This window comes from Papio anubis, chromosome 12 (genome assembly GCF_008728515.1).
Source record: "Papio anubis isolate 15944 chromosome 12, Panubis1.0, whole genome shotgun sequence".
Lineage (NCBI taxonomy): Eukaryota > Metazoa > Chordata > Mammalia > Primates > Cercopithecidae > Papio > Papio anubis.
Window position 1 is genome coordinate 116794142 of NC_044987.1, and position 23936 is coordinate 116818077.

Sequence of the window (23936 nt, forward strand, 5' to 3'; positions counted from 1 at the left end):
GGAGCAGACGATAAATTAACCTTAATTCTTGTTGGAACCCTGAGTTGGGTGCTTTACATGCCAGTAACCTCAGAACTGGAGGTGGGCCTGCTGTGGTGGCTTAGGCCTGTAATTCCAGCACTTTGGGAGGCTGAGGTGGGATGGTCTCTTGCGTCCAGCCTGGGCAACATGGCGAAACCTCATCTCAACAAAAAATACAAAAATTAGCTGGGCATGGTGGTGCACGCCTGCAGTCCCAGCTACTAGGGAGGCTGAGGCAGGAGGATCTCTTGAGACCAGGAAGTGGGGGTTGCAGTGAGCCCAGATCCTGCCATTACACTCTAGCCTGGGTGACAGAGCATGACCCTCAAGAAACAAACACAAAGGCCAGGCGCGGTGGTTCATGCCTGTAATCCCAGCACTTTGGGAGGCTGAGGTGGGTAGATCACCTGAGGTCAGGAGTTTGAGACCAGCCTGGCCAATGTGGCAAAACCCTGTCTCTACTAAAAATACAAAAATTAGCCGGGCATGGTAGCGCATGTCTGTAGTTCCAGCTACTTGGAAGACTGAGGCAGGAGAATCACTTGAATCTGGGAGGTGGAGGTTGCAGTGAGCTGAGACCGTGCCCCTGCACTCCAGCCTGGGCAACAGAGCAAGACTCTGTCTCAAAAGAAACAAACAAAAGAATTGGAGGTGGCCTGGCCTCTGTGTCTAAGAGGCCTGGGCCCTCCACACCCAGCACAGGAACTCAAGCCTTCAGTCACTGGGGCCATGGGGAGGGTGGGAGGAGCCCACAGCTCAGGGGCACTGGGGCAGGCAGGAAGAGCCTCAGAGAGGAAGGGGTGACACCCCCCACCCTTGGGAGGGGCCCCCAGCGGTTGCTGAAGCTGTGTGAGGAGGAGGAGGAAGTGAGAGGAGGAGGTGAGGTGCTGCAGGAGGTGAGCTGGGCTGGTGGAGACAGAGGCTGAGCCTGGGGCTGGGTCTCCGGACAGAGGCCTGGCTTTTCTGTCAGGGCAGGGCCTAGCCCCCGCCCCCATAAAAGAGGAGACATAGTTGGCTTGGTGAGATACCCTGAAACCTCCCCACTCTCACCCCGCAGCCAGGCCCCAGGCTGGCCGGGAGTGGCCCCTCACACTGGTTCTCCCCACTTTCTCTGCCTGTGGCATTGAAGGCCCCGGGCACCATGGCCCAGGCCCTGGGGGAGGACCTGGTGCAGCCTCCCGAGCTGCAGGATGACTCCAGCTCTTTGGGGTCCGACTCAGAGCTCAGTGGGCCTGGCCCATATCGCCAGGCCGACCGCTATGGATTCATTGGGGGCAGCTCGGCAGAGCCAGGGTAAGGGGGCAGGGTGAGGGATGGTGGGATGCTGGGACAGAGGACAGGGGCTGAGGGCTGAATTCTGGAGGGAGGCCGGGAGGGTCTGGCGGTAGGGATTGGGAGGGGGACTCAGCCAGTAGCACCGGTCCGCAGGCGCCAGGTGGAACACTAAGGTGGGAAGGGTCGGGGAGGCCTCTGTACATCTCTTACCCCCAGCCTCCGAGGGTTCGCACCCACCACTGGGGCAGAACATCCTTCCCCTTTGAACCTCTGGCTCAGGAATCCCAGATCCGAATCACAGACCCATACCTCCTCCTTCCCCCTTTCCCCAAGCTACAGACAGAAACACAAGTCCAGATATAGACAGAAACTTGCCCCAGGTCACACAGGAGATCAGACACAGACTCAGATTCAAACTCAGGACTCCGGGCTTCCAGTCCAGGGCTCTCTCCAGCCAGCTTCCCCTATGAATTGTGTCCCTGTCCTGGGTGACAGCCAATCAGCCCCTCCCCCAACACACACCCACTCACCCCTTCAATCTCCTGCTTCTGCCCACATTGCGGCCACATCCTTTCCGGTCCCCATGACAAGCATTGGCGGCTCCTGGATCACAGGTCACCCCACAGGGCTCCCAGAGATCCCTAGGGCCAGGAGCTGGGTTCACCTGGGTAGCCTGGAGGGTGGCAGTGTGGGCCCTGGGTAACAGCTGCCCAGCGCCTGGATACCTGTGCCATGCATTCCCAGGCCGGGCCACCCGCCTGCAGACCTCATCCGCCAGCGGGAGATGAAGTGGGTGGAGATGACCTTGCACTGGGAGAAAACCATGTCCCGGCGGTACAAGAAGGTGAGGGGCAGGGCAGGGGCACTACTGGCCCCCAGCAGTACAAGAAGGTGAGGGGGGCAGGGCAGGGGCCCCGTTGGCCTCCGTGGCTCATTCCTGTCTGCCTCGGCCCACATCTTGGCAAAATGTACTCACCCTGTGTCCCAGCACCTCCTGCCTTTGCTCCCTGCCACCCAAAGTGGGCCTCTGCCTGCTGATGAGCTGTGCCTGGGGCCTGCCAGCGGGAGCTATGGAGGCTGCCTAGTGGAGCCCTTGGCCTTGCCCACAGGTAAAGATGCAGTGCCGGAAAGGCATCCCGTCTGCCCTGCGTGCCCGGTGCTGGCCCCTGTTGTGCGGGGCCCATGTGTGCCAGAAGAACAGCCCTGGCACCTATCAGGTGAGGGAGTGGGCAGGGGCCCCAACTCCCCTACCCAGAGCCCCTCACCACACCAAACCCTCACACCCACCTTCCTGGCTACCCACAGGAGCTGGCAGAGGCCCCTGGAGACCCACAGTGGATGGAGACCATTGGCAGGGACCTGCACCGCCAGTTCCCCCTGCACGAGATGTTTGTGTCACCTCAGGGCCACGGGTACGAGGCCGGTGATACCCAGGGACCCCCAGCCCCACAAGCCCTGGGTGCTCCAGCCCACTTTCCCCAGCCCAGCTGTACAGTCTTGCATCTCAGGGGACCCAGCAGGGCCCAGGGAGGCTGAGACCTGGGCAGAGACCCCCAGAGGGTGGAGAAGGGGGTGCCTGCAGGACTGGCCCCTTATGGGGTCTTCCGGCACAGGCAGCAAGGGCTCCTGCAGGTGCTCAAGGCCTACACCCTGTATCGACCGGAGCAGGGCTACTGCCAGGCCCAGGGGCCTGTGGCTGCTGTGCTGCTCATGCACCTGCCCCCGGAGGTGAGTGACCTTGACCCTGCTCTGGGAACCCTAGTGACCTAGGCCCACGGAACCCCATCCCCAGGAACTGCGGCCTCAGAAACCTGCGATCCTTGATTCCTGGACCCCGTCCTAGTGACCCAGGGCCTCATGACTGCCAGCCTCACAGACCTTCAAGCCTAATGACCTTGACTCCAGGAACCTGGGACCCTTGATCCCAACCTTGACCCCAGTCATCTAGGAATCTGGATATTATCACCTTGACCTCACGACTCCTGATTCTGAACTTGGGGACTGTGACCCCAACCCTAATGACCCCAGAAACCCAGGACTTGAACTTTGGGACACTCCCAACCCTTGGCCAGTGAACCCCAACCCTGTGACCTTCAAATCTAATACCATGAGCCCTGTGATTTCCAACACCCTAAACCCCTCAGCAGGCCCTGTCTTGGGCAGAGGGGGGTGCTTTTGGGAAGGGCTCCCGGGAACTGAGCAGGTTAGGAGTGGCCCTGAGTCCAGGCTCCTGTGGTGCTCAGGCCCTCCCCTTCACTCCTTTCCCCTGTCCTGACTTCCCCTCTGCGGTCCCTTCCTTGGTGGGCACTTACAGGCCTGTGCCCTGCCCCTTCCCCAGGAGGCCTTCTGGTGCCTGGTGCAGATCTGTGAGGTCTACCTCCCCGGCTACTACGGGCCCCACATGGTGAGGGGCTGGCATGGGGAATGGAGGAGGGAGGGGCAGGGGCCCGGTGAGTGGGTGGGGGTCTGGGGACTGAGGGAGGTTGAGCCTGAGCTCTGGGGGTGGCGGTGCTGGCCTGCTTACGGACGTGGCCACAGGAGGCTGTGCGGCTGGATGCCGAGGTGTTCATGGCCCTGCTGCGGCGGCTGCTCCCACACGTACACAAGCACCTGCAGCAGGTGGGCGTCGGGCCCCTGCTCTACCTGCCCGAGTGGTTCCTGTGCCTCTTCGCCCGCTCCCTGCCCTTCCCCACAGTGCTGCGTGTCTGGGATGCCTTCCTCAGTGAGGGTGAGTGGGGCAGCCAGTGGCTGGGGCAGGAGCCTTGGGGTATGGGTGGGTAGGTAGCTCACCAGCCCCGGAGTTCCCTTTTTGAGCCTCAAATCACAGGACTGGGTGTACCAAAGGTGATGGCCTGGTGCCTGGTGGTACATCACCTATCACCCATCACCCAGGCACCGCCTGGTGCAGAGCTGGGCCAGAGAGGCTTCCAGGGGAGGCAGATGGGGCAGGAGCTGGGCGATCACAGCACGTGGAGGCCTGAGTGTCTCAGGGACAGTAGGAGGCATTTCTCCCGGAGCCCGCAGGCACCTGCTGCGTGCTCACTGGCTCCGGACGTGGATCTGCAGCTGGGAATCAAGTGATCGAGACCTTCATTCTGGCGCGGGTGGGGATGGGTGGCGACAGTAACCAAATTCACACAAGATATTTATAGATTGTCAGAAGTGCCATGAAGAAGATAAAACTAGGGATGTGACAGAGTGTCAGGGGAGCGCAGGGGCGATGGGTGCATTTAAGCTCCTTCTGGCTGCTCTGTGCAGGAGGAGGACTCCCAGGGGTGCCTGTGGAGGCCTGGGGCCAGAGAGGCCACTGTCCCCAGGGGCCAGGCTACAGTCCATGAAGGAGGGCGGGCTTGGAGCCATGAAGCCAGAGAAGTGGAGGCTGGGGGCCAGGCCAAGAACAGGAGGGGAGTCGGAGCAGGGCCAAGCTGGACTCCCTGTGTCTTTGGGACTCCGCCTTGATACTGCCATCGGTAACCCACCTGCATTCTGTTTTATATGTGAGATCTGGAGGTTGCACCTTAAAACGTGGTAGAAATCAATCAGCATGCATACTGAATGCCTGTCGTGTGCTCGGCCAGCTTCCTGCCCTCCGCACAGTGGGGGACCATTGGCTGGCTTAGAGTTCTGGTCACAGGTGTCCAAGTCGCTATCCATGCGGTCACCTCCCAACCAGCCTCAGACCTCGAGAGCAGGGCTGGGCAGAGCTGGGCAGGGCCTGACCTGCCCGCCTGAGAGCAAACACTACACAGGCTCCCTTTATCAGAAGGACGATAGCATGAGTAGTGATTGTTTCTTGACAGTCACCATCATCACTCAATCTTGCCGGTCCCCTGGTGTCTCTTCTCAGATCAGAGGCTGCCAGGAAAGGATTCTGAGGCTCCAGGACTAGCCCAAGCTTGCATTGTGGGGAGTGCACCAAGTGCTATGCTCCTAGCTTAGGGGAGAGCAGTTCTGCCTAGGATCTTTCTAGAATCAGAGGGTCACAGATCCAAGCTGGAAAGGCCCTTAAAGGGCTCCACCTGACCTTTCCTCATGGAGCTGAGCAAGCTGAGGCCCAGGGAGGGCTTGGTGTGAAGGCATCAGTAGCCCCGGGCTCCTGGCAGGAAGCTGGTGGCTTGGAGGGGACTGGAGCCTTGGGGTGTGGGCAGGGAGCTAGCTCACCAGCTCCGGGGTTCCCTTTTGGAGCCTCGAGTCGTAGGACCAGGTGTGCTGAAGGTGATAGTCCTGTGCCTGGTGGCACATCACCTATCACACGAATGCCGCCTGGGGTAGGAGCTGGGTGATCATAGCACATAGAGGCCTGACCGGCTCAGGGAGGGTAGGAGGTGCTCCTCCCCGGAGCCCACAGGCACTTGCTGGCTCCAGATGTGGATGGCATCTGAGCATCAAGCGATTGAGACCTTCATTCTGGCGGGGGTGGGGATGGGAGGTGACAGTAACCAAATTCACAAGATACTAACTCTTCCCCAAAGCATCTGTGGTTCTTGAGGCCGACTTGACCAGTGCAGCGGGCTGTGTCGCCCAAAATGCAACTCTACCCTCTGTCATTGTACCTGAACTGGGGGGGCAGAGCTGCAGGAGAGTGGCAGGCACATGGCTGAGGGCAGGTTTGGGTGCAGAACTGTGGAGGGGCAGGGCCGGCCTCCCAGTGAGTGAGCCTCCGGCCTGCAGGTGCCAAGGTACTGTTCCGTGTGGGGCTGACATTGGTGCGCCTGGCGCTGGGCACTGCAGAGCAACGAGGGGCCTGCCCTGGCCTCCTGGAGACACTCGGAGCCCTTCGAGCCATCCCCCCCGCACAGCTGCAGGAGGAGGCCTTCATGTCGCAGGTGGGTGCCCCCGCCTCTCCTCGGACTTGCCCAGCCCCTGCTGCATGGGGGAAACTGAGTCCCAGAGCAGGAACCCAAAGCGAGAACGGGGACTTAGTTCCTGTCCCCTGAGCTTCAGAGAACACAAAAACCCGAGGCTTCCAGTGGCTTTCTGTGGCTCCCCAGCGAGGCTGTCTGTCAGCCCCTCAGTCCTCAGCCACTTCCTGGGCTGGGGACCTCAGTTTCCTGTTCCTGCCTTGAGGCCGGGCAAACGCAGCACCAACTGCTCCCCACAGGTGCACAACGTGGTGCTGTCAGAGCGGGACCTGCAGCGGGAGATCAAGGCCCAGCTGGCCCAGCTGCCCGATTCTGCGCCGGGGCCCCCGCCCCGGCCACAGGTCCGCCTCGCTGGGGCCCAAGCCATCTTCGAGGCCCAGCAGCTGGCAGGGGCACGACGAGGCGCCAAGCCTGAGGTGCCTCGGATTGTGGTGCAGCCCCCAGAGGAGCCCAGACCACCACGGCGGAAACCCCAGACCCGCGGCAAGACTTTCCATGGGCTCCTGACTCGGGCCCGGGGCCCCCCCATCGAGGGGCCTCCCAGGCCCCAACGAGGCTCCACCTCCTTCCTGGACACCCGCTTCTGAGAGGACCATGGACTCAGTGTTCCCCAGTCTCAATTGCCTGATGGCTGATGCCAGCCCTGCAAATGGGCACCGCACTTTACTCTTGGGACTCGGCTTCCTTCCAGGCAAGGACCAGACGGTGGGGGAGGAGGAAGTCCTCCGTGGTACATACTGGGTCAGGCACTAGCATGGAGGAGGGTCACAGAGTGGGGCACCTGAGGACTCATGGAACCGTCCTGGTGCCCAGGCCCTCACAAGTACCAAAGCCGGCACCATAGGAGTCAGGGAAGGGGTTGGCTGGGTGAAGGGACCCCAGAGGGCTCCAGGAATAAAATCTTTTTGAACTTGGATCTTCGGATCTTCAGATCTTCAGAGCCTTGGATGGCGCTGGATCAAATGCCCTCCTCCTCCCAACCCCAGACAGACAGCCCCTTCCCCTCCTCCCTCACCTGCCCTTCCCAGCCCTGCCCTCTCCTGGTCCTGCCCTGGGGACACACTGAAGCTGCCCACTGGCAGCTGGGGAAGGTGTTTACATAAATAAGAGCCAATTGAAAGTTACCCTGCCCCAGCGTCTGGGGACAGGAGTGGCTTTTGCACCTGCAGGAGGAGGGCGCCCCAGTGGATGGCGAGTCCAGGAGTTCTACCCCCTTTTCTGCCCTCCTTCCCCTCCCTCCAGGGTGGTTCAGAACTCGCTGGGATGGGGGACTCTAACCCAAGTCCTCCCCGCACCCATGGTCCTGGTCACATCTGTCAAAGGGACCCAGGCAAGAACAAAGGCCTAGTGTGCCGCGGACAAAGGAGAAAGGTCCCGCCAGCCCTCGCCCCTCCCTGATCCCTGTGTCTGCCCCCTCGGGACCGCCACCATGGAAACCCCCTCCCACACTCACTAATAGCCCCTGTGGGTGCCTAGGACTTGAGCCATCGCCAGGGCAACAGGGCTGGTTCCGACACAGGCGTGTGTCCCGCAGTGCCCGTTCCCAAGTGCCCGCCTCTCAATGGGGAACACGGCAGGACTCCACATGGATGGGAGGCATCTGCAGGCTCGGGCTCCACAGGTGGTCATTGGGTGGGGTGTCAGTGGAGTCACCTGTCGGACTCTGGGTTTGGAATGTTCTTTCGACAGGGCCACAGGCTGCATCTATGTGGCAAGTGCCAGGTCCTGGGTCCTGGGCAGACCTGTCCTACTCCCAAGGAGCCTACCCCCTGGAATAGGGAATCATGGTGGCCCAGACCCTTATCTGTCATTTATCTGGGGGAAACTGAGGCTCAGGAGAAGCAGGAACTTGCAGAAAGCCTTACTATCCATGGCAGACCCAAGGTTTACCCCTGCCCCGACCACTGGCAGCTCCCCGCCAGGCAGCCCCCTGGGAGTGCTGTCTCCTTCTCCTTCCCCACCCCACCCCCAATCCCGCACCAGCCTGTGTGTGTGGAGGAGGCAACAGTCGGACTCCTGTGCGTTAGAGAGCGCTCCAGAGCCTCCTCCGCCCACTCCTCCTCACCCCGCTGGGGTGCCTGCAACTTAGTAATAGCTTTCTTACCTGTAGTTTACAAAACCCTTTCCCAGACACCCCCTGCCAGACCCTCTCTCTGCAGGTGGCCCCCGATATCCCTGTTAGAGACACAGAGGCTCAGTGAGGACAAGGACCTCACCCAGGCCCACAGTGAAAGGCAGAGCCGGCTGGAATGCAGAGGCAAGGCTCTGTGCTGTGTAGACTATGCCTTAGCCTTAGACGAGGAGTGTCTTGGAATCTCAGGCACTGTAGCAGGCAGGGTGGCCAGGGTCAGGGGGCACTTGTCCCTGAAGTCTACTTGGGAGCTCCCCACCCTCCACAGTTCAGCTCTTCGCCTGGGAGAATAGGGGAGCAAGGTGCAGCAGCCTCAGCCCTGGGCCGAGGGTCTGTCATGAGCCTGCGGGGGCACGGTGGCAGTGGTTCACCCTGGACACAGACCCTAGGAGCAGGTGGTCTCCGGCAGGGCCCCTCTAGCTGGGGCTCAGTCACTGCCTTTCCTACGCAGGAGACTGTTTTCTGGGCAGCCCTTCTGTAGGTTTCCTTATCAGCCATCTGCATGGGAGCCCTAGCTCATGGGTCGGACAGAAGAGGACCAGTGCTCTCCCGGCGTGAACCCTCGCACACATGCGTTCTCACAGGCTCTCCTCCGCAGGGCTGCGCCGGCCCCCACAACACCTTTTTGACAGCTAAGGAAAGATGTCTCTCCTCCAGGCAACATGCAGCCTCACCAGAGTGCACGGTGTAGCAGAGTGGGGCATGACCTCTCACCCAGGTGCCTCTGTGCAGTGAGCACCGACACAAACATGCTCAGAGAACCTAGAAAGTCCCTACAGATCTGCCTGGAAAGGGGCTCAGAGAAGGGAAGCGAAGCATCGGAGGGCACGCAGTGTGTGGGGACAGGAGCTGGGAGGGCCCTGGCATGTCTGTCAGCCTGTCTCAGAGTGGGGCATGCAGACTGGACACGAGTCGGGGCATGCAAAGGAGTGGATGGGGGGCAAATGGGTGCCTGCCATGGATTGGGGGGACCCACGGTCTCCATCTTGCACTGCCACCCACTTGAGGTTCCCTGAATTCCCACACTGTTCCAGGCTCCCAGAGGGGTCAGACTTGGACTCCCTGACATGGGAAAGGCCCTTTCTCCTTCTCTGAGCCTCAGTATTCTCCCGCGGATAATGGGATTATAATAGCCTCCACCCCAGCCTCAAGAGTGCTCTCCCAGCTCATGATGGTGATGATGACTGTTCAGTCCAGCTGCGCAGCAGCCAAAGCACTGCCTCTCCTCACCCCACCCCTACCTGACTTGGCTCCGCCTCAGGTGATGTCCAGGCTTTCCTGGCAGGGGCAGAGCAGAACCACCCTGCCCACCTGCCTGCCCCAAGTCCCAGGGCCCTGAGCTTGGGCTGCAGCTGCCCAACTCTGATTTTCCTCCGTGTCCACAAGGCAAAAGCCAGTGCAGCCAGGGACCAGCCAGGGTGGCCTGGGAGAGGGCACACCACACAGCTCTCCATGCGGGCACGCACGTATTCTGGTAGAAGATCCCAGCTCTGCCTCTCACTAGCTGTGTGACCTTGGGCAAGTCACACGACCTCTCTGAGTCTCATAATTGCTCTCTTGCATGTGAAGTGTTAAGCCTGGGCTAAGTGTGCACTGTATCCCCATTTGAAGATGAGAAAACTGAGTCCCCGGGGCTGCAGAGCTTGTTAAATTTGTTGTTACGTGTCAAAAACTCATGCTCTTTGGATCACACCCAGGCCCCACCGTGGGATCCCATGGGCGCTCAGGCCACCCAGGCAGCAAGGGATTGGGTCTCCTGGGGTGGCTGTACCTCATTCCTGGAGCCTGGGCCAGCTGCTGGGAGGGCTGCATGTGGGCCTGGAAGTTGTGTGGGGAATGTGGGCTGGGCTAGGCACCCTGGAGAAGCCATTTCCGCTCTCTGCCAACCCCTCCAGTGGTAGACAGGGATGTATCTGCACAGACTGCCCTGTTTATGTTGCAGAAAGGGTCCAACAGCTGTCATCTCTGTCCCTGATGTGTGTGGGCCCCTCAGTGCTCTCCCCCAGGCCAGGAGGCTCTCAAGGACAGCCAGGGCTCAATGTGTCCAGCTCTGAGACAGGTAGGGAGAGGGAACGACTGGGGACTGTGAGGGGGAGGAATCAGAGCCATGGGCTGCCCTGCCTGGGAGAGGGGAAGCAGCCCCATTCTAGGCTGCGGAAACTGAGCTTCAGATCACAAAGGGGAGGGGCCCAGGTCCCACAGCCAGAGCTAGGATTGAAACCCACTGATAGGACACACTCCAGGAGAGGGTGTGAATCTTTGGTTGTGCTTCTGTGGGTGAATTGTGGCTGTGACCCAGGTCTCTTGGGGTAGCTTCTGTGGTTGTTTGGGTGGGTGCACTTGGGTGTGAGTATGTGTGTCTTGGGGAGATTGTAGCTTCAACTCCGGGTGTGAAGTCGACCTAGGTGGGTGTTGATGAACAGAGCAGATTTCTTTTCCTTTCTTTCTTTTCTTTTTTCTTTTTAAAGAGATGGGGGGCTGGGCACGGTGGCTCACACCTGTAATCCCGGCACTTTGGGAGGCTGAGGCGAGCAGATCACGAGGTCAGGAGATTGAGACCATCCTGGCCAACATGATGAAACCCCGCCTCCACTAAAAATACAAAAATTAGCTGGGTGGACTGGGCACAGTGGCTCATGCCTGTAATCCTAATGCTTTGGGAGGCTGAGGCAGGCGGATCACCTGAGGTCGGGAGTTCGAGACCAGCCTGACCAACATGGAGAAACCCCGTCTCTACTAAAAATACAAAATTAGCCGGGTATGGTGGCGCATGCCTGTAATCCCAGCTACTCCAGCCTGGGCAACAAGAGCGAAACTCCTCCCCCCGACAAAAAAAAAGTAGCTGGGTGTGGTGGCTCGCACCTGTAGTCCCAGCTACTTGGGGGGCTGAGGCAGAAGAATCACTGGACCCGGGGAGGCGGAGGTTGCAGTGAGCCAAGATCGTGCCACTGCACTCCAGCCTGGTGACAAAACAAGACTCTGTCTAAAAAAAAAAAAAAAGGGATAGGGTCAAAAAAAGAGATAGGGTCTCGGCTGGGGACAGTGGCTCATACCTGTATTCTCAGGACATTGGGAGGCCGAGGCAGGCGGAGCACCTGAAGTCAGGAGTTCAAGACAAGCCTGGCCAACATGGCGAAACCCGGTCTCTACTAAACACACAAAAGTTAGCCAGGCATGGTGGCTTGTGCTTGTAATCCCAGCTACTCTGGAGGCTGAGGTAGGAGAATCACTTGAGCCTGGGAGGTGGAGGTTGCAGTGAGCTGAGATCACGCCACTGCACTCCAGCCTGGGCGACACAGTGAAACTCTGTCTCACAAAAACAAAAACAAAAACAAAAAAAAAGAGAGAGATAGAGATAGGGTCTCACTGTATTGCCAGGCTGGAGTGCAGTGGCACAACCAGGACTCACTGTGGTCTCGACCCCTGGGGCTCAGGTGATCTTCCCACCTCAGCCTCCCAAGTAGCTGGGATTATTACAGGCCCACACCACCTCAACCAGCTAGTTTTAAATTTTTTTTTTTTTTTTTTTGCTATGCTGCCCAGGCTGGTTGCAAACTCCTGGGTTCAAGCAATCCTCCTGCCACAGGCTCCCAAAGTTCTGGGATTATAGGCAGCCACCACACCAGAAGAGACTGGATCTTATAGACATCCTGGCCCCTGTGTGCAAGTCCACTGGGCCCAGAAGTGAGGAGCAGGCTGCACAGATGTGCAGAGACCCTGGCCCAGGAGGGCCTCTCTGGGAGAACGTGCAATAGGGCAGAGCGCCGGCGGCTGGGACAGAAAGCTGCAGGGCTGGGAGCTCCGGCCTCTATCCAAAGGTAGAGCTCAGGGCTGTGTGCCCCAGGCTGCTCTCCCAGGCACAGCACCCCTAAGGGCGGGCCCTTGTACCAGTCTCTGCCCGCTCCGGCTCTCCCCGCCCCTCCTTTCCATCTCTTCTCCACGGTGGCCTTCCTCTTTCTTCACAGCCCTAAGTCTGTGACCCCCGACGACAGTCCCTGTCCATCTGCACCTGGCCCTCTGTCGGGACTTCCTCTGTGTCTCTGAAGACCTCCGTCTCTCCTTGCCTGCTCCGTGCCCTCCTCCTGCCGGGTTCGTGTCCTGCCCCACGCCCCCAGGTCTGGGACGTTTTCGTGGCGGGTGGGGCAGGCACGTTCCTGGCGGGTCCCTATCGGTCCCTGTCGGTCCGTCCGCCCCGCGCCGCCCCCGCCAGGCACTGGGCATGCCCCGGGCGTTTCTATATAAAGCGGCGCCGCTTGGGCCCGGCGCTGTGCCACTGCCACCGCCGTCGCCGCTGCATCCCGCCCGGTCCGAGTCCGCCCACCACGCCCGCCCAGCCGCTACCGCCGCCAGGTACCCAGGCTCCGGCCCCGCCCCGGGAGAGCCAGGGAGGGGGGCGGCCGGGGCAGGAGTCGCGGGGACGAGAACCCCGCGCGTCCGCGCTCCGCGGCGGGACCCTCGACGCTACGCTCCCCACCCCCGGGACCTGGCGCCCCCCACTCCCCCCGCACTGGAGGGGCAGAGCCGAGCCGGGACCCTAGGGCAGGAAGGACCTGTGAGCGCGTTGGGGCAGGAGCCACTCGGTCTGGGCAGCAGAAATCCCTCCCCATCTTCGGGGTGGGGGTGGGGCGGTCTTGGCCTTTCTCTGCAGGGACAGGTGTTGGCCACCTCTCCACTCCCAAAGTCTAGGGGCTGGAAGGCCAGGCAGGGACCTGGATGCCCTGACTCCTTCGTCTCTCTGTCCCTCTGTCTCTGCCATCAGTCTTTCAGCCACTCCACCCACGAGATGGTGAGTCTCCTGCCGTCCCTCCCCTACAAGGCCCAAGTCCCTGGGCAGAGAGAGGGCCCAGAGGACAGCAGGCAGCACCCAGGACCTAAGCCTGGGGGTTGCCCCATGCAGAGAGCTTAGACCCACGACCAGCTCCCCCACCCCCACCCTGTAGCTGCGTCCTGGGAGGTGGGCACTCTTAGTGCCCTGTGACAGTCATTCATTCCACGGCCCCTCAGGGAGCTCACCTTCTACGAGAGGGCACAGAGGCTCTGGCCCTGGCAAACTGGGATTCAAGCCCAGGTGTGAGGCCTAGTCCTCTGCCATCTGGCCCACAGCACACCATCTCCCAACAACCAAGAGATTCTCTTTGTCCCAGCCTCATCAGCCCCCAGGGGATGGGACAGGGCAGGCACCAGGCAACAAGGCCCAAAGAGACCTCATAACTTGCTCGAGGTGGCTGAGCCTGTCCCCTGGAGGACAGACCCAGCAGGCAGGCCTGTTCAGGCCTGGGGACTGCAAAGAACAAGAATTCCATTCACACAGAGCCTCCCAGCAGCCCCCATATGGGGTGCGCCAGCCTCAGAGAGGGGAGGGACATTAGGTTTCATCCAAAGAAAGCATTTCCATGACTCAAAATATCTGCAAAGAGGGGTCCCAGCCCTCCCCCTCCTAATGTCTAGCCCAGGGCTGGGCACACAGTAGGGCTTCAAGGCCTACGTGGGGATGACAGGGAATCACATTTAGGTGTCAGCACACTCCATGCTGGGTCATGAGAGAGAAATAAGCCACCCCAGAGTGATGGCTGGGTTCGTTCATTCACCTGCTCTTCGGTCAACAAACATTTACTGAGCAGTGGCTGTGTGCCAGGCACGGTTTAGGTGCTGGGGTTGCCTCCATGAACAAAACAAACAGAAACCTCTGCTGCTGTGAAACAAGCTAAGGCGGAGCCCAGCGTGGGGGCACGGGGGGTGCTGGTCGGCAGGACACTGCTTCCTGCCATTCCTCCAGGGGCACCACACAGACAGTTTACAAAGCACTCCCACCATCGCGTTCCCATTAATGCGCCTTCACCCCCAACACAGGCCTTTCCTCTCCTAGTCCCCGGGACGGTGTCAGCCCTGAACACAGCCCAGGCTGGGAGAGTGGGGGGCTTACACCCTTGGGTGACTCAATGTGACCACTGGCCCATCCTGCCCAAGATCCACCACTTCTGCCCTCTCAGCTCTCCCTGGATCCATCTGGTCCCGAGTGGGATTGCCCACTGGGCTCCAAGGACCTGGAGGATGAGGGCCCCTGGGGAGGGGGCTCTGGCCTGCCGCCCACAGGCTGCTTCCCTGGCTCCTGGCGCCAGGACGTGGTCCTGGACTGCAAGGGATCCCCCGAGGGGACCGAGGCCCGGGCCTGGACTGTCTACTACTACAGCCTCCTGCAGAGCTGTCTGCAGCAAGCTGGCCTTCCGGAGACCCAGGACCGCAGCCAGGCGCCCCGCACAGGTGCCCAAGGGCTCCCTGGAGGGGGGCACCCCTGGGGGCAGGGAGGGGCCCCCAGCCCAGTCTGCTTCCTCGTCCATGTCAAGGTCAGCCCCTTCCCCCAGGCTCTGGTTCGGTCTGAAGGCAGGAAAGGCACAGCTAGTTGGCCTAGGGTAGGCAAACATTGTTTGCAAGGGCATCTGGCACCAGTGAGGTCAAGGATTGGGCTCTCTGCCCTCACCCCCTCCCCAAAAAGACCCAGCCCTGGGATTGGGAAACTGTTGTGTGGCACTGAAGCTTCTAGAGAAAGGTCTTGGGAGCTGCGGCAGAGGCAGCTCAGCAGCTGAGACCCCCCAGACTCCTCCCCTTCTGCCCCTCCCACGCCTGTTGTATATACAGATTTTGTGTGGACAGAGGGTTCGCAGGTAGAATACCTGAGAATCACAGACTCGGTCCCATTGTACAAACTGGGAAACGGGCTCGGAGGAACACTGACTCCTCCGAGGTCACACAGAAAGTCAGAGCTCAGGCTAGAACCCAGGTCTCCAGTCACCCAGCCTGCAGCACTTCCGGAACAACTGCAGAAAGGGGGAGCCCGCCTCACAGGGCAGGACTGGTGGGCACGTCCACTCCCTGTCTGTCCCCTGTCTCGTCCGATTCCTGGGAAAACTCTGGGGGCCCAGGGTGAGGCCATGGGTGTGGAGGTGGTGGAAGGTGGGCAGAGAGACAAGGGCGCCCCTGGTGAGCTGGGCCATGTTCTCTTTCCCGAGGCTGTCCTGGGGCGGAGGTGACCTTGTGCGTTCTGGGCTCCCCCAGCACCTTTCTGCCTGTGCTGCTGGAGGGTGGGGTCCAGAGCCCGGGTGAGTGTGTGCTCAAGTTTCCCCATCCCCTTCTACAGAAAGGGCAGCCCTGCCCTGGCCCAGCTACATCCCAAAATACCCGCCAACCCTGGCAACTGCCTGCATTCCACTGGAGCAGCTGCCATGCCGAGTGGGGTTGGGTTCTGGGATCAGCTGCCCCCACTCCGCTACCCAGGGGCCCGGGCATGGGCCATCAAGCCTTCCCTGGCCAGCCACTTGCCTTCTTTGCCCACAGGAAACATGCTCCTTTGCCTGTCCCCTGCTTGGTTGATGAAGGTGCCAGCACCTGGGCAGCCGGGTGAGGCAGCCCTGCTGGTCCTCAAGGCTGTGAGCTTCCACCCTGGGGGCCTGACATTCCTGGATGATTTTGTCCCCCCACGCCGTGCCACCTACTTTCTGGCAGGCCTGGGTCTGGGGCCCAGCCGGGGCCGAGAGGCAGCAGAGCTCGCCCGTGACCTGACCTGCCCCACAGGAGCTTCGGCTGAGCTGGCCCGGCTGCTGGAGGACCGGCTGCTGACAAGGCAGTTGCTGGCCCAGCAGGGTGGTGTGGCTGTGCCAGCGACCCTGGCATTCACTTACAAGCCGCCAGGGCTGCTGCGCGGAGGGGATTCCAGCCCAGGGCTACGGCTGGTGGAGCTGAGTGGCAAAGAGGGCCAAGAGACGCTGGTGAAAGAGGAAGTGGAGGCTTTTCTGCGCTCCGAGGCCCTGGGTGATGTCCTGCAGGTAACAGGCTCTTGTCCACCCTGAGGTCTGTACAGATGCCAGCAGGATGGGACCCAGGCACGGCTACCAAGTCTGGCTGGGAAGGTGTCCCTACCTCTTAGCCCTGCCACTGCCCCATCTCTAGGGCAATCCCCTGCCCTTTTGCCTCAGTTTACTCACCGGCTCCTGTGGTGGAAGCGCCCCACCCTGCAGTACCTGCGGTGGCGTCCAGGAGGCCCCTTTCCCCTCCTTGCTGCAGGTGGCTGTGAAGCTCAGTGGCTGGCGCTGGCGGGGGCGGCAGGCATTGCATCTGCACCCACGGGCAGAGCTGGGTGCAGTGGTGAACACAGTGCTGGCACTGCTGGAGAAGCTGGAGGAGGAGGAGAGTGTCCTGGTGGAGGCTGTGTACCCACCTGTCCAGCTGCCCTGCTCAGGTGAGAGTCACCTGGGCTGGCCAGGGGTAGGAGCTTGGTGTGGCCTTCTGGCCACTCTGTGCTGGCCTTAGACCTCCTTGTCTTCCCCCAGATGGTCCTTCACCTGGCCCTGGCCTGGCCGTGCGAATCTGTGCTGTGGTGTGTCGGACACAGGGTGATAGGCCACTGCTGAGCAAGGTGAGTGTGGCCCAGGCCCAGGTTGTGACCCTGCCTGCCACACCCCAGTCCAGTCCCAGTGGTTTGCCAAGGGCCCCTGAGCCGTCTCTGGGCAGAGAGGACAAAATCCTTAGAGGGATCGAAGTTGCCTCTGGGGAAACTACTGGGTCTGACCCGTCTTCACTTTCCTGCGACCCTTCCAGAACCCCTCCCACACCGAGAGCCCCTGCCCCTGTGCTCAGCCCCACGCTGGGTAGTACCAGGGCCCAGGGGGCTGAACTGTCTTTCCAGAGGGTCTTGCCCACCTAGAGGCTGACCCAGGGCTTCCTGATAAACCTCTAGTGCCTGGAGCCCTTCAGGAGGGGCCTCTAAGCTGGGGAGTTCAGGAAGGCTTTTAGGGACCCTACTGGGTACCCAGCTCTAGGCTACATTGAGAGGGAGAGATTCGACCCTGCCCTCAGGGAGCTCCAGTGGGGTAGGGGAGAGGGGAGATGCCAGGACGGGGCACACCAGGGTGGCCCAGGCCCTCAGGGCTGCAGGAGCCATCCTGGAGCGGGACGCCAGCTGGGCCTGGAAGCCTGGGTAGAATCCCTGGAGGGGTCTGGGGACCAGATGGGGAGTGGCAGGTATAGCTCGTGTGCAATTTAAGACATGCTGGAGGACGGGGCTTCTTGAATGTCCAGTGAGGGGTCTGGTCTGAATCTTGGCACAAGGGGGTGGGGGTGTGCATGGGGGGCAGGAGTGTGTGGGCCTCCCTCTGAGCCGCCCCCTGCCCAGGTGGTGTGCGGCGTGGGCCGCGGAGACCGGCCTCTGCGGCACCACAACTCCCTGCCGAGGACGCTGGAGGTGGCGCTGGCCCAGTGCGGCCTGGGCGAGGAGGCGCAGGTGGCGGCCGTGCGACAGCGCGTTAAGGCGGCGGCCGAGGCCGCGCTGACTGCCATGCTGGCTCTGGAGGCCGGCCTGAGTGCCGAGCAGCGCGGCGGGCGCCGGGCGCACACGGACTTCCTGGGTGAGTGACGGCGGCCGGGACGGGGGCCAGGGCCCGGAGCCGAGGGCCAGGGGCAGGAGGGCGGGGGCTGCCCGCGCTGAGCTCGCGTTCCCCGCCGGGCGCAGGCGTGGATTTCGCGCTGACAGCGGCCGGCGGCATGCTGACCCCCGTGGCCCTGGAGCTGAACGGCGGCCTGTGCCTGGAGGCGTGTGGCGCGCTCGAGGGGCTGTGGGCCGCGCCGCGGCTGGGGCCGGCAGCCGACGAGGCGGCGGCCGCGCCGCTGGTGGAGACCATGCTACGGCGTTCGGCGCGCTGCCTCATGGAGGGCAAGCAGCTGCTGGTGGTCGGCGCGGGCGGCGTCAGCAAGAAGTTCGTGTGGGAAGCGGCGCGCGACTACGGGCTCCAGGTGGGCGGGGCTGAGCCCCAGGTCCTGGCCCGAGCGGTGGAGGCGGGACTCTGGGGCGGGGCCTGGAGCAAAGGGGCGCTCTTGGGGCTGGACCCCCGCTCTAGGGGCGGTGCTTGGGCGGGGCATCCTGGCCCGGTACACGGAAGCCTGGGCGTAGGGGCGGGGTCCGCCGTCCTGAGAGGGTGAGGAGACTCCGCTAGTTCTGTGCCTGCCTGGAGTGAGAGGCCATGGGGAGAGGCAAGGAGTCCTCCGCAGAAAGAGGAGAGGAGCCCGGGTAGATGGGCTGGAGGAGGGACAGCGTTAGCGCCAGAGCGAGGGCCTTGAATGCCAGGCTAAGGAGCCTGGCTCTGTCCTGGGGAAAGGGCGGGCCCTTTGAGGTTGAATTCCTGACACTTGGCACACAGGACCCGCAGAGGGTGCTGGGGAGCCGCATACAGATCCTGAATCCAGTTCATAGCAGGGCCTCACATTACAGAATCTAGAGCGAGCCAGGCAGGTAGACTTTTATTTTGAGACAGGGTCTCACTCTGTTGACCAGACTGGAGTGCGGTGGTGCGATCACAGCTCACTGCAGCCTCGACTTCCTGGGCTCAAGCGATCCTCCCACCTCAGCCCCGCTAATTTTTTTTATTTTTTATTTTATTTTATTTTTAATGCCGAGTCTCGCTCTGTCTCCCAGGCTGGAGTGGAATGGCACAATCTTGGCTCACTGCAACCTTCGCCTCCTGGGTTCAAGTGATTCTCGTGCCTCAGCCTCCTGAGTAACTAGGGTTACAGGCGTGCGCCACCATGCCCAGCTAATTTTTGTATTTTTAGTAGAGACAGAGTTTCACCATGTTGGCCAGGCTGGTCTCGAACTCCTGACCTCAAGTGATCTGCCCGCCTTGGCCTCCCAAAGATCTGGGATTACAGGTGTGAGGCACCGTGCCCGGCCTGCCCGGCTAATTTCAGCATGAGCCACCGCGCCCAGCCTGCCCGGCTAATTTTTAAATTTTTTTTTTTTTTTTTTTGAGACAGAGTCTCACTGTGTCCCCCAGGCTGGAGTGCAGTGGCGCGATCTCGGCTCACTGCAAGCTTCGCCTCCCGGGTTCACGCCATTCTCCTGCCTCAGCCTCCTGAGTAGCTGGGACTACAGGCGCCCACTACCGCGCCTGGCTAATTTTTTGTATTTTTAGTAGAGATGGGGTTTCACCGTGGTCTCGATCTCCTGACTTTGTGATCCGCCCGCCTTGGCCTCCCAAAGTGCTGGAATTACAGGCGTGAGCCACTGCGCCCGGCCAATTTTTAAAATGTTTAGTAGAGACCGTATCTCACTCTGTTGTGCAGGGTGGTCTTGAACTCCTGAGCTTAAGCGATCCTCCTGCTTTGGCCTCCCGAAGTGCTGGGATTACAGGTGTGAGCCACTGCGCCTGGCCAATTTTTAAAATGTTTAGTAGAGACCGTATCTCACTCTGTTGTGCAGGGTGGTCTTGAACTCCTGAGCTTAAGCGGTCCTCCTGCTTTGGCCTCCCGAAGTGCTGGGATTACAGGTGTGAGCCACCGCACCCGGCCGAGTAGACATTCTTATCCCCATTGAACAGATAAACAAACAGGCTTATCTGTTCAATGGCTTCCTCTCCCCTCTCCCACCGTGCAGCACCCCCTGGGGACACCACCTCTGTGTTCCCTGCCTTGCTCAGTGTTTTCTCCACTTGGAATGCCATGCCACTGCTGAGGCTGTGTTACTTTGCAGAGAGCCGCCCTCCCACTCTCTTCAGTGGCTGCCTCTGCCCTGGGTTCCCCCAGCAGGCAGTAAGCTTTAGGGGCACGGGGCCCCACTGGATTCCTCCCAATGTCAGAGCACTTGGGGTGAATGATGACCAAACCACTTGTCCCCAGCCCCAGCCCTGGTAGTTTCTCTGCAAGCCCCGGCCAGTGAGGCTGCCTGTGGGAAAGAGTCTGCCGTGCTCTCTCACACCCTCCTCTCTGTGCTGCAGCCCCTCCCACCCAGATCATGCCTTTTCCTCCGGCAGCCACCTGGCTGACTCTTATTCTTCAGCTCCCAGCTTAGGCATTGCCTCGTCTAGGATGCCTTCCCTCCCCTCCAGCCTGTATTAGATGTTGCACTTCTGCCTCTTCCATTTATTCAGTCAATCCTCAACACATATTTATTGAGCACCTAGTGTTTGTGCACTCGTATCCCCCGAAGACCTGGGCCATCCTAGGCCCCATCCTATCCCCCTAGCACCCAGTACTGGCTGACCTGGATATGCCCCGCCCTGTGGCTTCTGCAGCTGCACCTCGTGGAGTCAGACCCCAACCACTTTGCATCCCAGTTGGTACAGACCTTCATCCACTTTGACATGACCGAGCACCGGAGGGATGAGGAGAATGCACGGCTGCTGGCAGAGTTGGTGCGGGCTCGCGGCCTAAAGCTAGATGGCTGCTTCTCCTACTGGGACGACTGCCTGGTGCTCACAGCCCTGCTCTGCCAGGAGCTGGGTCTGCCCTGCAGCCCCCCAGCTGCCATGCGCCTGGCCAAGAAGAAAAGCCTCACCCAGCTGCACCTGTTGCGCCACCATGGCCCACCCTGGCCTGCGCCCTCCCTCCATGCTGTGCCCTGCTGCCCACTGGAGAGCGAGGCTGATGTGGAGAGGGCCGTGCACCAGGTACCCCTGCCGGGTGTCATGAAGCTGGAGTTCGGGGCAGGTGCAGTGGGCGTGCGGCTGGTAGAGGATGCGCCACAGTGCCATGAGCACTTTTCCCGGATTACCCGAGACTTGCAGGGCGAGGCCGACCACCCGGGCATTGGGCTGGGCTGGGGCAATGCCATGCTGCTGATGGAGTTTGTGGAGGGCACCGAGCACGATGTGGACCTGGTGTTGTTTGGTGGGCGGCTGCTGGCTGCCTTTGTCTCCGACAATGGCCCTACGAGGCTGCCTGGCTTCACTGAGACGGCGGCCTGCATGCCCACCGGGCTGGCATCAGAGCAGGAGGCACAGATGGTGCAGGCAGCCTTCCGCTGTTGCCTGGGCTGCGGGCTGCTCGATGGGGTCTTCAATGTGGAGCTCAAGCTGACCGGGGCTGGGCCTCGGCTTATCGAGATCAACCCCCGCATGGGTGGCTTCTACCTGCGTGATTGGATCCTGGAGCTCTATGGCGTGGACCTGCTGCTGGCTGCTGTTATGGTGGCCTGCGGCCTGCGTCCTGCCCTGCCCACCCGCCCACGTGCTCGTGGCCACCTGGTGGGCGTCATGTGCCTTGTGTCCCAGCACCTGCAGGCCCTGAGTTCCACTGCCAGCCGTGAGACCCTGCAGGCCCTGCACGACCGTGGCCTGCTACGCCTCAATCTGCTGGAGGAGGCCCTGGTGCCTGGGGAGTACGAGGAGCCCTACTGCAGTGTGGCCTGTGCCGGGTCCAGTCCCACCGAGGCCCGCCTCCGCCTGCTGGGCCTCTGCCAGGGCCTGGGCATTGACGGGCCCAGCTACCCTGTTGCTCACTTCCTGTCTCACTTCAAATAGCACTGGGGCCAGGGGGCAGGGAAGCAGTGCTGGGAGTAGGGACTGTGGTACCCTCTACTCCCTGGAGCTCTTCCTGCCTCTCTCCACATCGCCATGCCCCAGCCCCAGCCTGGCCTGCTGCAACGCCTAGGTCTGTTTCAGAGCAGCAGGGCAATTTTGACACCAAGGCATCCTGGACTCAAGGGCCTCTTGCCCTCCCAAACGCCCCAGTCCAGCCCAGAGCTTCCCCAGCATTCTAGACTTGGAGAAGTGACAATGACCGCACACACACACCCGCCTCTGTCGCCAGCTCCCCAGGTGGGAGTGAGCCCAAACCCAGCCCCTCCTGTCCACCCCTCCAGGTCTCACTCTCTTCCTGCCACCTACAAGAGGAGAGGACCTGGCTGGGCCCCAAGCCTTGGACAAATCCTAGAAAAACCTGAGACTAGAACCCTTGTCTTTCTCTTACCCAAATTCTAGGATAGCTCTAGAGCCTGCTAAAAACTTGGCGGCATCCAACCTGCCTCATTCGGCCTGAGCAGTAGAGGCAGGTGGACTGTGGACAGAAGCAATCCTCTTTCCGCTCACCCCGGGCAGACACTACTGCCTGCGTTCCCCCGATGAAAGGAAACAGGCTGAGAGGGGAAAAATGACTGCTCCAGCATTATACCACCGTGGAGGGTGGGTCACAGGACATGATGCAGGGTCCAGATTTCTGTTTTGATCAAGTCTTACATGCCCATTCAGCTTCCAGGCCCCCCTCACCTCCCTGCCCTCATTCACGAGTGGCCCTGAGACATGTGAACGCCTCCCTCCTATGCATCACAAACCTTCTCCACGAAGCTTTGGTGCTTTGGCCTCCAGCACACCTAACTAGCATTGGCAAAGGAGTCTACATTCTCTTCCTCATTCAGGGAAGATGCTTTAAGAACTCCTGCCTCTGTGCAGCACAGGAACTGGAGACAGCTCCCCAAACATCCCTCCCCAAATAAAGGCTTATGTACTAGTGAAGTGTCTAGATAGGTTCTCTTGACTGGACAACTCCTCCCAGGATCAGCTAGATAGGGGGTGGGGAAGGGGATTCAAGGGGATTGGGGATACTTGTAGCATCTGGAGCTAAGGGAAAACCACCCCACTGGCCTGGTGTCTGGGTTGCCCTGGGTTGCCAGGGGCCTGCCCTATACCCACATCAAGACCTGAACCTGAGGATCTCCTTTGGTAGAATTACAACCAAAGGGCCACATCCAACCAGATAACCCTCTGTGTGCCTGGAGACCCTTGAATTCTGTCCACCTCAGTTCATACCCAACCTCCCCTGTGCAAACGGAATGCACACCTAGACAGCTTCCAACAATCAAAACTCACACCCAAGGCCTGGTCTGGCCCAAATTCACTTCCACACATCCCCATCTAACAAGAATCCATACCCAATCTTTTTTTTTTTTTTTTTTTTTGAGACAGAGTTTCACTCTTGTTGCCCAGGCTGGGTGGAGTGCAGTGGCACAGTCACAGCTCACTGCAACCTCTGCCTCCAGGTTCAAGTGATTCTCCTGCCTCAGCCTCCCAAGTAGCTGGGATTACAGGCGCCCACCACCAGACCCGGCTAATTTTTGGTTTTTTAGTAGAGATGGGGTTTCATCATGTTGGCCAGACTAGACTCGAACTCCTGACCTCAAGTGATCCACCCACCTCGACCTCCCAAAGTGCTGGGATTACAGGTGTGAACCACTGCGCCCTGCCAAATCCATACCCAATCTAAAGTCACAGACCACGTGTCGCAGACCAGATTTACTGTGTTGAGTGTGTTCTTTCTTTCTTTTTCTCTTTTCTTTTCTTTTCTCTTTTCTTTTCTTTTCGACGGAGTCTTACTCTGTTGCCCAGGCTGTAGTGCAGTGGCGTGATCTTGGCTCACTGCAACCTCTGCCTCCCAGGTTCAAGCGATTCTCCTGACTCAGCCTCCCAAGTAGCTGGGATTATAGGCATGTACCACCACGCCTGGCTAATTTTTGTATATGTAGTAGAGACGGAGTTTCACCATGTTGGTCAGTCTGGTCTCGAACTCCTGACCTCAAGTGATCTGCCCGCCTCAGCCTCCCAAAGTGCTGGGATTGCAGGCATGAGCGACTCTGCCTGGCCTGTGTTCATTCTGTCAGCAGAGTTTTTGTTTTTTGCTGGGTGCAGTGGCTCATGCTTGTAATCACAGCACTTCAGGAGGCCAAGGTAGGAGGATCACTTGAGTCCAGGAGTTCAAGACCAGCCTCCTGGGCAACAAAACAAGACCTCCTCTCTAAAAAAGAAAGAAAAAAAAAAAAAAAGAAAGAAAGGAAAGGAAAACAGAAAAAAAAATTAGCCGGGTGTTTGGTTGTGGTGGCATGTGCCTGTCGT

The 23936-nt window shown here is 60.3% G+C and overlaps 2 protein-coding genes across 16 annotated transcripts; both read left to right on the top strand.

Annotated features, from left to right (window-relative positions):
• Positions 1–817: 817 nt before the first annotated feature.
• On the top strand, positions 818–7074 carry TBC1D10C (TBC1 domain family member 10C). Of its 5 annotated transcripts, none has more exons than XM_021925489.2 (10): positions 818–917; positions 1079–1314; positions 2041–2140; positions 2406–2513; positions 2602–2708; positions 2910–3024; positions 3635–3700; positions 3835–4024; positions 5968–6122; positions 6398–7074. In XM_021925489.2, the coding sequence occupies exons 2-10, from the start codon at positions 1163–1165 to the stop codon at positions 6743–6745; spliced, it is 1341 nt and encodes a 446-aa protein (XP_021781181.1). In that variant the 5' UTR covers positions 818–917; positions 1079–1162; the 3' UTR covers positions 6746–7074. The 5 variants fall into 5 exon arrangements, with proteins under 5 accessions (XP_021781181.1, XP_017803705.1, XP_031509611.1 ...); XM_017948216.3 differs by having other exon boundaries at positions 860–1040; positions 1151–1314; XM_031653751.1 differs by having other exon boundaries at positions 874–900; positions 1151–1314.
• A 123-nt stretch (positions 7075–7197) lies between these two features.
• On the top strand, positions 7198–22562 carry CARNS1 (carnosine synthase 1). Of its 11 annotated transcripts, XM_017948210.3 has the most exons (11): positions 7198–10348; positions 12255–12639; positions 12976–13075; positions 14280–14550; positions 15297–15386; positions 15622–16109; positions 16348–16522; positions 16614–16699; positions 17456–17687; positions 17792–18072; positions 20346–22562. In XM_017948210.3, the coding sequence occupies exons 2-11, from the start codon at positions 12509–12511 to the stop codon at positions 21570–21572; spliced, it is 3081 nt and encodes a 1026-aa protein (XP_017803699.1). In that variant the 5' UTR covers positions 7198–10348; positions 12255–12508; the 3' UTR covers positions 21573–22562. The 11 variants fall into 11 exon arrangements, with proteins under 11 accessions (XP_017803699.1, XP_009183777.2, XP_009183779.2 ...); XM_009185513.4 differs by lacking the exon at positions 7198–10348 and having other exon boundaries at positions 11771–12639; XM_009185515.4 differs by lacking the exon at positions 7198–10348 and having other exon boundaries at positions 11771–12639; positions 14409–14550.
• The last annotated feature ends 1374 nt before the right edge of the window (positions 22563–23936 follow it).